Here is a 13,707-nt window from a genome sequence, read left to right as displayed (position 1 = left end):
CATACCTTTTCATACCTTTTTCGAACGAAAACTACCAAAATGACCTCCGACAACGCCAATCCTCCCGAAAAAATCACCCTAACAACAACCGAAACAACCCAAGACCCCAAATCTATCCCCCTCCCACCTCACGACAACGCCGTCCATCCTCTCAAACCAAAGCAAGCACCCCAACCAAACCCCTCGACCCCTCTCTACTTCGCCTACGGCTCAAACCTCTCGCCCACGCAGATGCGCTCCCGCTGCGCCTTCCACCCCAGCCTCTCCGCGAAACCAGTCGCTCTCGCCAGACTCGATTGCTGGAGATGGTTTATTTGTAACCGTGGATATGCGAATGTGCTTCCGCCGGAGGAGTTGAGGATTGTGCATGGGGGCGAACGTGGTTCTGTCGGTGATGGGAGCGATGTTCCAAAGTCTGGGGAGGAGGATACGGTGTATGGGGTTCTGTATGAGATGGCGCGGGATGATGAGGGGTTGCTTGATGGATATGAGGGGGTTGACTGGGAGAGTGAACCTGCGGGCAAGGATGGAAAGGTTCCTGTGAGTGTGCGGCCGAGGGAGCAGGGAGTTGGGGAGTATAATAAGTGGTATTTGGGGGCTCGGGTGACGGAGTGGTTGGATGAGGAGCAGAAGAGGTTGAGGAGTGGGAAGGAGGAGCAGGTTGTGTTGGTTTATGTTGATGAGAAGAGTCTGAGGGTTGGGCCGTCGAAGAAGGAGTATGTTTTTCGGATGGATCGGGCCATTCGCGAGGCGCAGGAGTTGGGGTTTCCGAAGAAGTGGGCGGATGATGTTATGAGGAAGTTTTTTTAGATGGTTATGCTGGACACCCATATTCCTCTATCAACACAAAGGAGATGGCTCATAACAGGCATAGACATGTCATTGCTTAAAATCGACTCTATATAAAATATACCACAGGATTAAAACGCGGCCAAGCACGTTGTATCAATGCATAAAATTATTGCAGAATGCATGCAGTACTGCACATCGACGCAGCCTTGTACTCTCATTAGACTTGTCGTAGTCAGAACCCAAACTTAAACGGCGGCGATTCTGTGACCGGAGATTAATCCAGCATCAGGACTCATTTTCGTTTTCTATTGCGGGTGAATGTCGTATGCGATCATATTTCTCGTATTAGAAAGCAGTTCACGAAGTCGAAGTGAACTTCTCCTCCTGACCAGTCAGGAGAGTGTAAACCGGCGCCGGGAGCTTCTCGCGTCCCTTGAGGAATTCAAGCTCGAGCAAGAAAACGAATCCAAGGAGCTCTCCGCCCATCTTCTTGACGAGTTCACCACCCGCCCATGCAGATCCACCTATTCAGTCAGCATTTCTGCTTGAAAAACAGTGTAAAGAAACCTACCAGTAGCGATAATGTCATCAACAATAATAACCTTCTGACCAGGCTTAATCGAATCCGCCTGCATCTGGAAAAAGTCCTGCCCATACTCCTTCTCATACGCCTGGGTCTCACAAGGACCCGGCAGCTTGCCCTGCTTCCGCACAGGAACAAAGCCAGCACCCAACCGCAGAGCCAAACTAGGGCCCATCAGGAACCCTCTAGCCTCCAGACCAACGATGACATCGGGCTTCTGGCCACCGGCGGACTCGAGGATGTGCAGCTCCAAGCATCGCAGGAGAGCTTCGTGCAGAGAGGGGTCGGCGAATATGGGGAGGATGTCTTCGAAGAGGATACCCGGGGACGGGAAGTCGGGGAACTGGCGCAGGGCAGAGCGCAGTCTTACCTTAAGACTGGCGAGTTCGGTGGTGCGGGAGGGATGGGCGGGGGGCTGTCCGGAGACTTGGGTGGTGGTGGCATCGGGAGCGGTGGATTGGGACATAATGGAGAGGGAAGAAGAAGAAAATAAGGAAAGAGAGAAAAGGAGGGAGAGGAGAAGGAGCACTAAATAAAGGCTGAACGAGGAGACCTGAGCAGCGGCAGTAGTGCTGGTGGTGGTGAGAAATGAGGAAATTGATAAGCGGGTAAAAAAAAAAAAAAGGCGATGAAGATCTGACCGTACGTGACGGTATGTCTGGTATTGTACTATGTAGCTATACACGTTTTTATAGAAGAAGAATTATTCTGAACATCCATATGGAAGATGAGATGAGAGGGTTCTATCCAAGGTCATCATCAACACCAATAATGGTATTATTGTGTGTTGATGGTACTACATGACCCCTCTACAATAACGCCATACAACCCCTCCGAGTCTAGAATCCTCACCTATATAAACAACTACGGAGTACACCCGGAGTATTTAGAATAACAAACCCATAGAGTATAGCCGTAAGTAACATCGGAGGATATCGTTCCGCAATACTTTAGCAACCCGATCAAGCAGCTCGATACGGTTGGCTATTATCGTCCGTCTTCCGAATGAGTACGGAGTATAAATCCCTGCCATGCCGACTACTGCAGCCTGCCTGCATCGCCTCACCCGGGCTCCATCACATTAGCCAGGGACATCCGTCACTGACTTTGCGGTGCCCAGTGGCGCGCTCTGAAAGTACCGCACTCAATTCAATACCGGACGCACGCAAATAGAAAGTCTTCTTTGTCTGGACTGGTCCACGATGCCTGTTGTTGCCCTGTTCGAAACCGGATGGGCTCCAATAAGTCTTTGCCGGCCGGTGTGCATTGATCGTCAGGCGCAGACATCGTGGGGGTTCTGCATGCAGGCTGAGCAAGTGTTGCAGATAGCAAACAGAAAATCCTGTCAGATACAAGACGCATTCAATTGAATTGTAACTGGCTCTTAGGTATGTTGAGCGATTGGGGAAAAATAAAAACAAGAAGCAAAAAAATGATCAATCGTGATCGTCTTCTCATTGAAGCCGAACGCGGGGGTCGAACCCGCAACCTTGAGATTAAGAGTCTCACGCTCTACCGATTGAGCTAGCCCGGCCGGGCTTGTTGAGAAGGGTTTTGTTTTAGAAACATTGAAGCCTTTTCATCCTCATTTCGAAGTCCAATTACTAATAACAATCCTTGAACTCGCAACTGCATAATTATTGAAATCGATTGTCAACAGTTTGTCTCAACATTTTTATCGCGATGGGGTTTTCGGTTTATTATGCTTCATGCTGCATCTCACTGTTGCAGACTGTCGAGATGTAGGCAACAATACTCTATATGAAGCTGTGAAATCATGGTATCATATCACTCTGCCAATATGGAGCGACCAGGGAAGACACTATGGCAATCTAGATAGGGCTAATCTACTTTGATTGTGAATCTCCGAGCAGGTCGACAACGTGTCGACTGCCTTCCAACATCAAGCATCTGAATGCCTCTTCACTCACGCTTTTGAGCTAAAAAGGCTTTTGAGACTCTTGTTCATTGCTATGAGCCTCGTCAGTCTAGAAGACTGCAGGAGAGTCACTCTTATCTGACTGACATATGAGAATTGCGACCAAGACGCATTTCTACAACCCTTCTTCACCTATATTGACTCCCTGTTTTTCAGGGTACATCAGCTTTTGCTCGAGTATTCGCCTTTGACTCCAAGAACCCTACGATCGGTGCAGAGAAGCTCCTCTCTTTTATGGGGTATCTATGCATCAACTTTTACAGTAAAAGTAGGTTGATGGACTGATACACAAACGAACTTTACTTATACTTTTATAGTAATGGGCCGGCAAAAGGTCATGAGCTGGGAATCTCCGGGTCAGCTATCATCAAGTGCTACGCCGGAAACAAGACGAGAGGCCAGCTCAGGAAGGATTGCTTACCTCATGACCACCATCATTGTGTAGTTCCTCGCAAGTTTGGCCTTCCTACGGCTATGAAGAGATTGGGAGAAAGTAGTGTAAAAGATGATGACCGCAAGAGGGCTTTTTCCGATGATTGCATGAAGGTCGACATAGTTCATATCATCCCTCTCTAAAGCCAAAGACAACAAGGAGTTGGTGGGTGCCACGTTCTTGGAGTACACAGGTTCACATGAGTATTCGCTAATTCCATTTCCAGAGTCAGTCTCAGAGGCTGATGATCTTAATATTTGATATGTTTAACCCAAAAATATCACTAACCATTTGTGAAAGCGATATCGACAAGCCCAGGAATGCCATGTGTCTCGTGTGCGCACCGCGGATAGTTTGACGAGATTGCTGTCTTCTCCAGAGATATCGAGCACACCCACATACATACGAAGTCTCTGCTCAGTATCAATCCTATTTGGTTTTCTTAGGACTCTTGCTGCATGTGGACTTCAGCCTTTACCGCTACAGGCACATCGATCCGCTGTGTCCCTACCTTCTTCAAATCCATCATGTCATCAGCCATATCCTCCATCTGTCGGGCACAGGCGAATATCTCCGAGAAATAACACAGCTATGGACGAGCCCGTTGGGGAAGACGGTTCTTCGAAATTAGGGTCAATGCTTTCGATGAAATTGGGCGATTGGGCTGGAGTTCTTCCAGTCTATGCGTAACAAATCAATATTCAGGTGTCACCTTATATGTTGCTGCCGCTTCTGCTACGGTCCAGTGGGCTTTCATCGTCATACTCAGCCGCTAGGTCAGGACCAGTTTCCTCGCTTTCTCATGATTCCGCAAGTACTGCCCTAGTCTGTCTAATGCCGAAAAGTTCTTTATCAATGATCTTCTTGCTAGCGAGCTTGCACCAAAATGGATGTCAGCTGTTGAGTAGGTGTAGGGAGCCCAAGCAAAGCTAGCTATATAGAGAAACTAATGGTTTGCCCTAGGAGGATACATTGCAACCGTTTGAAGAGTATATACTTGTCGGTTGCCAATGGGCTATTACACATTTCGCAGAACAAAATTGTTGAGCGCTCCTGCAAGCAAATACTACTCACCGGATCGAAGCATCTAATCTGAATTTTATGAAATACAACTTTAGAGCAAAAAGTCAGGCATCTCGTAGCGCTTGTACATGCACTACTTTTGTTCCATCATGACATCATTTCCGCAGCCCCACACAAGCCCTATCAAACCCTACGCGACCAAATTTTTCAGTCCCCATCTGCCCCCCCCCCCCCCCCCCAGAAAAAAATCAAAAAAAGATAAAGTGATCAATCGTGATCGTCTTCTCATTGAAGCCGAACGCGGGGGTCGAACCCGCAACCTTGAGATTAAGAGTCTCACGCTCTACCGATTGAGCTAGCCCGGCCGGGCTTGTTGAGAAGGGGTTTTCTTTTGTTTACAAAAAAATGAAAAAACTTCTTACCATATTGCACTAATGTAAGTGAGGACCGCTCACATGCATCGGTATGTGGTTCAATGCTTTTTTGAGCTCATTGCTATTTGTTGATTGATGTCGCCATATCCCTGCGAAACTCCTCTTCTAGTGGCTCGGATTCATATTTGTCTTGGTCCCATGCATTGTGTACGATTTAGCAATGTTCCAGAAGTAGACCCAGAAATATATAAACGGCACCGAGACTCTACATACAGACTAGTCTGCATCCCGTCGAACCGATACGATTGTTCGACTGCACAAGACAGCCGAATCATCGACACCGGAAGATCCGCCGGCCACCTACCAATAGAAGAGTAGTGATTGACTATCCATTATAAGTCGGATTGAAGATACGTGGAAGGGCATTTCTCCAATCTACTACTCCGTACTTCATGCTCCCACCCTGCTCGGGCTCTAGACCAACATCGACCAATTCCACCAAGTAGAGATCAGAGATGAGTTGCTAGAAGCGAGAATGGCTGCATTAGGCCTTGTAAATCAGGTATCAAGCGATGTTACAGTGAAACACAGATCAGGCCATGGCTTGCGGCACTCTGTCAACAATGGCAGACTCCCCAGCACATTGATAACAAACAGTGGGCACTCATTGGCGCCCCCGGCTGCTGGAATGTCCGGAACTGAGACACTGATCAAAGTGATTAAACATAATGAGAAGGCACCTGACTAGTTTTGGAAACTGGACGTGGAATAACCGCAGCCAGTAAGTAGGCTTGTTGGGCTTGAATGAGTGGTCTGATCACTGATCCTTCAAATCATTATTCTCCATATTTCGGTCAATTCTCAGAAGAGAATTAATCAAATAGTTATTTATTGGATCATACAAGTATGGAGAGTATTCCGGAGTGTATTGTCTGATGTCAACCTGGGCCACGGACCGTTGCTCGGAGATAACACGTGACACAGCACGGGCCAACTCGCTTAAGGAGCTTCTCGCCCGTCAGATTTAAGCCCAACTTCTTTCTCCCTCCAGTTTTTTCTTCCCTTTTCTCTCTCTGCTCATAAGTTTATGCTTGGTCAGCCGCGCTTCTGCCAACAAGCAGAAGCGCCATATTGGAAACAGATGAAACGTCTGTGCCCTTGTAATCCTGTTGCTTAAATAGGCAAAATGTCGCCTACTCCTGTGGTCCCCGAAACGCAGCAAAACCTGCAACTACAGACGTTGGCTAAAGCGTTTGAGGCTCTTCTCCTGACAGTCCACCAGCTGAACAACAAGGAGAGGAGTTTGCAGCGAAGGCTGAAATATGCCCACGAACAGGTAAATACCTCTTCCACCCCTGTCCCGCTTCACCACCCCTGTCTCCAAAGGATGAGAAAATTTAGCTCTAGATCGGAGTCGCTATATGCGGCGATGACTCTTTAGTCATGTATTATCTGATGAGACTCCACACCGTTTATTTTGCATTCATATGCAGTCTGCCTGTCGAGACATAATGCTAACACGTCTCAGTATTCCAAACTAGCAGATCGAATCCCCGGCGGAACCGATACCCATACCAAGATCGTCGCAGAGAAGATCATTCGCTGCCCTCCAGATTCCATCCCACCTCATGAACAGTCGCTGAAAGCTTCTGATGTAGTCAATACACTTGCAGAATCTGCTCACGTAGGAGAACCGATTGTCAACGCTATTAGGGAAGGACTGGACTGCTACCAATCAGTACCACGTCCATCAGATGATAATCTGCTCACATATCTCAATTCATGCGTCGTTGCGACGAGGGCCGATACACCTGCCCGTCTAGAAAAGGACTTCACGACAAAGGGCACGCAGGGAAGCCTGCGCTGCCCCTTCGCGAAGATAAACAATAAAGCCTCTGAAAATGGGGCCCTCAACGGGGTCGAAGACGCCTTCGACTCCAAGAACGATGACGCGTGTGGACACGATGTCGATCCCATCAAAGCCGAAAAGAACGAAAGGCGTTCCAGCCAGGCTGGTTCTGCGAGATCGTCGACGGCCCGATGCCCCATCTCCAAATGCCCTATCAGGTTTTTGGACCAACACACCCCGGAAGAAGTTGCCGAATATGTCGAGAGACACAAGCACGAAGTACCTAGAAGCCATGCGATTTGCGTTGCACGATACCAAAGAGACTCGTCAAGCATGCGGCAATTAGATGCCAAGTACGGTAATCTCATCAGCATGATCCGAGGACTGTCAGTGAAACACCAGGCGTTCCTCCCGGGTGCTGAGAATGGCGTCCCGGGCTCCAGCTCCTCTGCGGAGCGAGTGGAAAAATGGGCAGAAGATGTTGGTAATACACCGAAGCAGGACATGCACCCTACTATTAGGGAGGAAGAGGGAGAGGGTCACCAAGAGGAGGAACGACAAGGCCACTTTGACCGTCCACTGCGTGATATTCGTGTCGGGGAATCTCCAAGCAGGCCTTGGGGAATCCCTGTTCCCATTCCGCCAGACCCGTTACCAGCATCACCTTCCCAATCTCCATCCGCTCCAGTTCCACCCCCTCAAACACAGCCGAACATATCTCCAGATCACCCGGCTACGGATGATGCTTCTGTCGCACCCCTGCGAGAAACCACCCCGAATGAGTCCGATGCAGCCCCACCACCGCGTCGATGTCCCTTTGGCCATGGTGCACCGAAGGCTCCTGCACCTAAGCCTGAAAAGGCAGAGCCAGAGACACAGACGATCCGAAATGATGACAGCAAGGGCCAGGTCCCTGGTGTTGCAGTGGACCCTGGGGAATCACCCAATGACCCTCAGCTGAATAAGTCGGCGCCTTCCCCACCTGCGAATATCGTTTTCAATGGCCCAGTGTTCTTCGGATTCTCTCCCGAGCAAACGGCCATCTTATTACAGCAGCTGCAACAGCTTGGTGGTTTAGGCCAAACATAATTGATAGCCATATTTTACCTGGACATATTTCTTGATACGACACTGTGAAAGCAGCTTATCATCACTAGTACATACAATACATTGAAATAATATGATACCCGTGTACCCCTATATATGCACATCCTTATCAATGTAATCCATGTACGCCCTCCAGTCATCTGACTCCACCGATAGCGGGGCTCCAAGCAAGCAACGGACGACTTTCCCGCGGAATACTCTTCAACCCCTCCAGAACTTCTCTCTCTATTTCAACTACTCATGCTCCGGAGCACTTCTCGTCTTTCTCTCCTCCTTCGTAATCTCTCTTACCGTCCTCCTGTCCGTACCCAGCAGTCGCCTTTTTTCTCTACATCCGTCAATATGTCCATGACTCCTGTCTCTGCTAAGGAAGCTTGCCCTCGTACGTTCCCATCCCGCTGAGGAATTGGAGGATAAGCTCCAATTCCTATCAATTGAGTCAAGCTGTTACTGACAATCACTTCGCTCCATAGCTGCGGGCCCCTACGTAAGTCCGTCCACGCTCATCCAATGCCCATGGCGCAAACCCATTCAAAACCATCCATGCGAATCCCAATCCCTCGCAGAAATAACGAACCCAACTAACCAAATCTCTCCGTACAAACAGTCCCAAGCCATCAAAGCCAACGGCCAGATCTTCGTCTCGGGCCAGATCCCCGCCGACGCTAACGCCAACCTCATCGACGGCTCCATCGGCGACAAGACCCAGGCTTGCTGCGACAACATCAAGGCTATCCTTGACGCTGCCGGGTCGAGCGTGCAGAAAATTGTTAAGGTTAATGTGCGTGTCCTTGCCCCCGTCTCATTGGATTTTGGTTGAGTTGGTGGTCTGGTGATATTTGGTGATGGTGGCTAATGGTGGCGTAGGTCTTCTTGACTGATATGGCCAACTTTGCGGAGATGAACGCTACGTATGAGAAGTTCTTTGTGCACAAGCCGGCTCGTAGCTGTGTGGCTGTTGCGCAGTTGCCCAAGGGTGTGCCGGTTGAGATTGAGTGCATTGCTTTGGAGTAAACGATGTCAAGATAAAATGAACGAATAGTCACTAGGAATTGACCTTACCAAAGTCTACTAGGATATCATGAAGAGTATTACTGGATTAGATTCATTAACTTGGTAGCTGCGTATCTCTCGTACCATCGGCCGTCAGATTTCACAAATTGGCGCGCAAAACGAAACGACAACAACATATACGCCGTGGCCCTCCTCTGCTTGCCAAAAAGAAACATGTATTTACTTCGAGGAAATAGATTCTCAAACGATCAATTCAATTACCGCCGTCCAAGCGTCCCCGTCATCCGTCCACCTGCACCGGCCATAAGACTCTGCTTCACGATGGCATCCGCAGCCGCGGCAGCGGCAAGTCTCTCCTTTTGACGGCTCCGGTCGCGCAGATATCCAGCTGCTTCGGGCCGCATACGGAGAATACGCAGGATCATGTCGTCGTTTGGCTCTGCCTGGGCTTCGCGCCACTTCTCCTCTTTCAGCTTCTTCATTGTTCCCAGGTTCCGGGAAAGCATGATGCTCTTGGCGCGTCGGACGCTTGGAACACCCAGAAAGCCTCCTGTGCCTCCGGCGCTGAGGTGTGGTGGTGCGGAGACGCGGTTTTTGTTGGCTTGTTGTCGGGAGATTGTGACTGAGGCCATTCGCTCCGATGTGCGGATTAGGCTGTCGGTGGGTTCGAAGTAGAAGAAGTTTATGGATTGGATGTCGTGGTACTTAGGTGATTTCAGGATGTCGATCGAGACGCCGTGTGCCTCGCCGGTCTCATCGTCGATGGCGTGGAAGAAGTTCAGGAGGAGCACGAGCCAGCGTGATACGATATCTACCTCTTGCATCGTAAGAGGCTTCTGATGCGATGGTTTGTCCGACAAAGGTGGCACAAGTAGACTCTCAATGGTAGCCAGTACCTCTTTCCATAGACGGGCCATAACCATCTTCATTGCTTCAGACGTGAGCGTCTTGTTCATAATGGCAAAGTTGTCATTGAAATAATCGAACAGCGGAGTTAATGCGTTTTCAACATCCGCCGCAGTTGGAATTGCCGAGTTCGATTGTCCACGATTCCGGTTCAGGAAATTGGAAACAGTGCTGATACTAAGCCCGCGGGACAATAGAGATTTCAACGTCCGCCGTGACAGACAGTGGCTAATATATGCAGACAGCTTCTCCGTAATCTTGCGTGTCATATCTCTTTCACTCCGCTTGAGGTTTCGGAAAGCCTTGCCAAAGTAGAATTGGATGTCGTCCCGCTCCCCTTCCATACTGACACGAAGTAGCAACCTGCCTTGAGTATCCAGATCCAGCCAGTACTCTCTTGGCAGGAAATCACTAAAGTGCACAGGGTCCAATTTGATGGATGTACGACCCACATAGTCGTGGTCACCCACTGCGTCCCAATCCCAGATCGTTGCGATGATATTCAAGGGTCCTTGGGTTGTGATGTCGACTGCGTCATCCCATCGAGGGTTAAGGTTGTTGTAAACGATACGGGATTTGGCGATGCGTCTTTGATACTCATCGGCGAGAACGACATAAGGATCACTCCGTCCATTCATGTCACATGCCTTAAGGTCTTCGGCCTCCACAACCTTGATTGTGAAGACGTAGGTCGTCGACTTGCGGATCTTACTCAATTGGGGAGGAGCATGCTGTGCAATTACCTCAGCACAACCGTCAACGTTAATCTCATGCTCAAGCTTATCAAGTTGGGTGAGACCATATTCAATGTTATTCAATTTGACCATGGACTGTGAATCGTTGTTAGCTGTGCTCGAACAAGGTAAAAGGGAGACAGTTGTACGAACCTCAGGGAAGAACTGGAATGGCTCAATTTTCTCCTTATTTGTCCAAGTATCTTTGGCGAATTGCATCAGTTTTTCCTGGGCCGTTTGGTTCATAGCTGCTTCCTGATCGGGCGACAGCCGATCCATCTCCCTGGAGAACATCTTCTCCAGCGATTCACAGTATTTCGCTACTCCATTGCTTATCGATTTAGACAGAGCAGTCATGAACTTGGCATATCCGAGGTCATCGTCCCATTCAAGCTGGACCAATTGCTCAACCACTTGATTGAACGAGCGGAAAATGTCGATGGCAGATACGCTATGTCTGTACTCTTCGGGGACTGTTTCCTCTGAGCCATCGCCCCGGACGCCGAAGTTGTCTTTTCTGATCGCCTGCTCAACCCAGTCCAAGACCTTCGCTTCTGTCAAGCGCAGCCACTGCCATACAAAGTCCTCAAGTAGGCTTTCCACATGGAACGGGAAAGGAACACTGTCAAGTATGAGTATCGGATGTAAAGGAAAGAAAAGGTCTCAGAACTTACTCAGGCAATGTCTCGGCAAAAACACGACGTATCGCTGCCAGTTGCTTGTAGAGGTCAAACCCGTCTTGCATATCCATTTCTTCTCCCTTTGCTTTTGTGTGTTCCATGATTCTGACCACCATCTCATGAGCGTCTTCTGCAAAGATGGGGAGAACATTGGCCAGCAAAGTAGTATATGGATTTACCCTGCGATCGGTGAGTAAGGATGCAAACAGTGACATATATCAGGATAAAAATCCTTACCCAATAATTTCCGGATTATTCCTATAACGCTTTCGAATCTTCTGACCAAGTTTCATTATGGTTTCGCCAAGCTGAATAACATGGTCTGGTTGCCAGATTTCCTGCTCCACAGGCACCGTTTCACCAAGAATATCCTGATACTTCTCCGTCGCTTTCTGAGAGAGCCCTTCCTGAACGTATGTGCGAAAACGATCGATATCCTCGGCATCCTCTGTATAATTAGGGTCCATTTGGACGTGGCTCTCTAGCACGTACATAACTGGACCAATCGGGCGAGGCTTCGTTTCAAAACAGTCCATCATGACATCGTAAAGTTCCCGCAGTAAAGCCTCGTGGAGCGAGGAAAGTAGCTGTTGCATCAAAAGAAGATCGTGGATCGTCCATTTCTTTCTGTCGTAAAGAACCGAAGACATATAACTGCTACGTTTCTTGCCCTCTGACCCAGGCGACTGCTTGACAAAGGTGAATGCCGAGTCGAGGGTATCCAAGTCAATCTCATTATCAACGAATTTCTCTCGGGCAACATCCAAGAACAAAGCAATCCTTGAGAAACTGGGAATTCGCCAGCGAAGACAGATTTCATTCAAGAGCTCAGTAGACTGCTTCGAAAGCAGCTTGAATGACGGGGCTTCCGAGTCAGCTTGACTCGCTTCAATCTCACGGTCCCTCAGATCGTGATTCAGTGTCTGAGTAAGGATGAATCTGTATGCAGCCCGTGGGTCTGATGGTATGTACGTATAGGTGTCGGACTCATCCGAGGCATCGCCGTTGTCACTCAGTGCTAACGAACTAAGGTCCACGGGTTGGTCAATGATGTATGAAGTTGGCCTGTCGGAGTTCGACCTAGTCAATTCCACGGGACTCGAATCAGAACTGTAATCCGCTGCACCAGGGTTGAACCGTGGAAGCACACCCGGTGTATTCTTAGCGAGCTCCGGATTGGACTGAACGATGGCAAGCATCATTTGCGACAGATCAGGGCCCTCGCTCTTCTTCCAGTGTTCATACCCTTCATCACTCTCGAAGTCTTCTTGCGCCAGGGTCTTCCGGGTTTTGAGACTTAGGTGAGCTTGATAGGACTTCAAATCCTGCAGGGCTGCCTGCGCGGTCCAAACCGCTCTGTTTTTGTCGATGTCCGATTGCACCTGAGAGTTGGTCATCCCAAATATCTTGGCGACGTGCTGCACGAGAGGCATGTCCTTCACGTCGTAGCTCAGCGGGGCCACCACCTCTGTCGTCTTCTGGTCAGACCCATTTGTCTGGACTAAGTCTTGGTCTTGAGAAAGTAACTTGTTCTCAAGGACTGACAACCGATTGGACAATTCGGGCCGTTCCTTCGACCAGTCGTTATCTTTCAGGATGAGCGAAATCAAGCGGACGAAAAGAGCAACATGTCTATCGACCATGAACTTCCAGTGATCATCATCTGGGTCCTTGCCTTTGCTAAGTTCCTTGGTTGCATTCGAGTAGAAGATCAAGACCAAGTCTTCAGCGCGTCGATCTTTCTCCATCCGCTTTTTGAATGACTGCTCCTTCAACGTGTTCAAGAACGCAGCAAATGTCCTAACCACCAACGCATCCTGGTATTCCTTTCGTTTTTCCTTCCCGATCAAAACACCCGTCAACCGCTTCTCAAGCTCTGCGATGAATCCATGCGGAAACCGCGTACTTTTGGAATCCCTGACCAGTGAGAAGTCGCTCATCAGGTCATGGAACGACGTCGACGCTCGTTTCGGCTTGTGCGGCGTTTGTACATTTTGTACTCGACGAGATCGAGGCTGGAGGAGGTGTGCCAGGTAAGCTACACGGAGAGCATAGCTATAAGCTGCGGAGGAATTGACGGGACGCCTCCGTGACCCGGAGAGGCTGCGCGAATGTCGGGCTTCATTCTGGAGGCTGTTGATGCGTCGATTAATGCCTCGGGATTGATTAGATGCTGTCGACATGGAGTCTTTTCGCCTTTCCTTCTCTCAGGGGTATTATCCAGATAACACTGTAGCGTTCGGGAAGAGGGGAGGTGCGGAGTGTGGGACCAT

At 49.2% G+C, this 13,707-nt stretch overlaps 5 protein-coding genes and 2 non-coding genes across 7 annotated transcripts; 3 read left to right on the top strand and 4 right to left on the bottom strand.

Annotated features, from left to right (window-relative positions):
• Nucleotides 1-39: 39 nt before the first annotated feature.
• On the top strand, nucleotides 40-810 carry ACHE_70589A (gamma-glutamylcyclotransferase family protein; the record flags this gene model as incomplete). Its single annotated transcript, XM_043282938.1, has 1 exon — nucleotides 40-810. One exon carries the CDS (start codon nucleotides 40-42, stop codon nucleotides 808-810), a length of 771 nt encoding a protein of 256 aa, XP_043140268.1.
• A 506-nt stretch (nucleotides 811-1,316) lies between these two features.
• On the bottom strand, nucleotides 1,317-1,841 carry APT1 (adenine phosphoribosyltransferase APT1; the record flags this gene model as incomplete). The annotated part of the gene is made up of 1 exon (XM_043282937.1): nucleotides 1,317-1,841. One exon carries the CDS (start codon nucleotides 1,839-1,841, stop codon nucleotides 1,317-1,319), a length of 525 nt encoding a protein of 174 aa, XP_043140267.1.
• A 995-nt stretch (nucleotides 1,842-2,836) lies between these two features.
• Nucleotides 2,837-2,909, bottom strand: ACHE_t70006S. The gene has a single exon. It is a non-coding gene; the product is annotated as a tRNA-Lys (tRNA).
• A 2,153-nt stretch (nucleotides 2,910-5,062) lies between these two features.
• ACHE_t70005S lies at nucleotides 5,063-5,135 on the bottom strand. Its single transcript has one exon. It is a non-coding gene; the product is annotated as a tRNA-Lys (tRNA).
• A 1,195-nt stretch (nucleotides 5,136-6,330) lies between these two features.
• Nucleotides 6,331-8,082, top strand: ACHE_70587A (uncharacterized protein; the record flags this gene model as incomplete). The annotated part of the gene is made up of 2 exons (XM_043282936.1): nucleotides 6,331-6,480; nucleotides 6,673-8,082. 2 exons carry the CDS (start codon nucleotides 6,331-6,333, stop codon nucleotides 8,080-8,082), a joined length of 1,560 nt encoding a protein of 519 aa, XP_043140266.1.
• A 258-nt stretch (nucleotides 8,083-8,340) lies between these two features.
• Nucleotides 8,341-9,114, top strand: ACHE_70586A (RidA family protein; the record flags this gene model as incomplete). Its single annotated transcript, XM_043282935.1, has 3 exons — nucleotides 8,341-8,482; nucleotides 8,574-8,881; nucleotides 8,968-9,114. 3 exons carry the CDS (start codon nucleotides 8,341-8,343, stop codon nucleotides 9,112-9,114), a joined length of 597 nt encoding a protein of 198 aa, XP_043140265.1.
• Nucleotides 9,115-9,371: 257 nt separating this feature from the next.
• On the bottom strand, nucleotides 9,372-13,617 carry ACHE_70585S (C2 domain protein; the record flags this gene model as incomplete). Its single annotated transcript, XM_043282934.1, has 4 exons — nucleotides 9,372-10,850; nucleotides 10,908-11,376; nucleotides 11,429-11,614; nucleotides 11,672-13,617. 4 exons carry the CDS (start codon nucleotides 13,615-13,617, stop codon nucleotides 9,372-9,374), a joined length of 4,080 nt encoding a protein of 1,359 aa, XP_043140264.1.
• Between the last annotated feature and the right edge of the window lie 90 nt (nucleotides 13,618-13,707).

This window comes from Aspergillus chevalieri, chromosome 7, assembly GCF_016861735.1.
Source record: "Aspergillus chevalieri M1 DNA, chromosome 7, nearly complete sequence".
NCBI lineage: Eukaryota > Fungi > Ascomycota > Eurotiomycetes > Eurotiales > Aspergillaceae > Aspergillus > Aspergillus chevalieri.
Note: the sequence above shows the minus strand (reverse complement) of the source record. Positions and strands in the feature narration are given on the sequence as shown.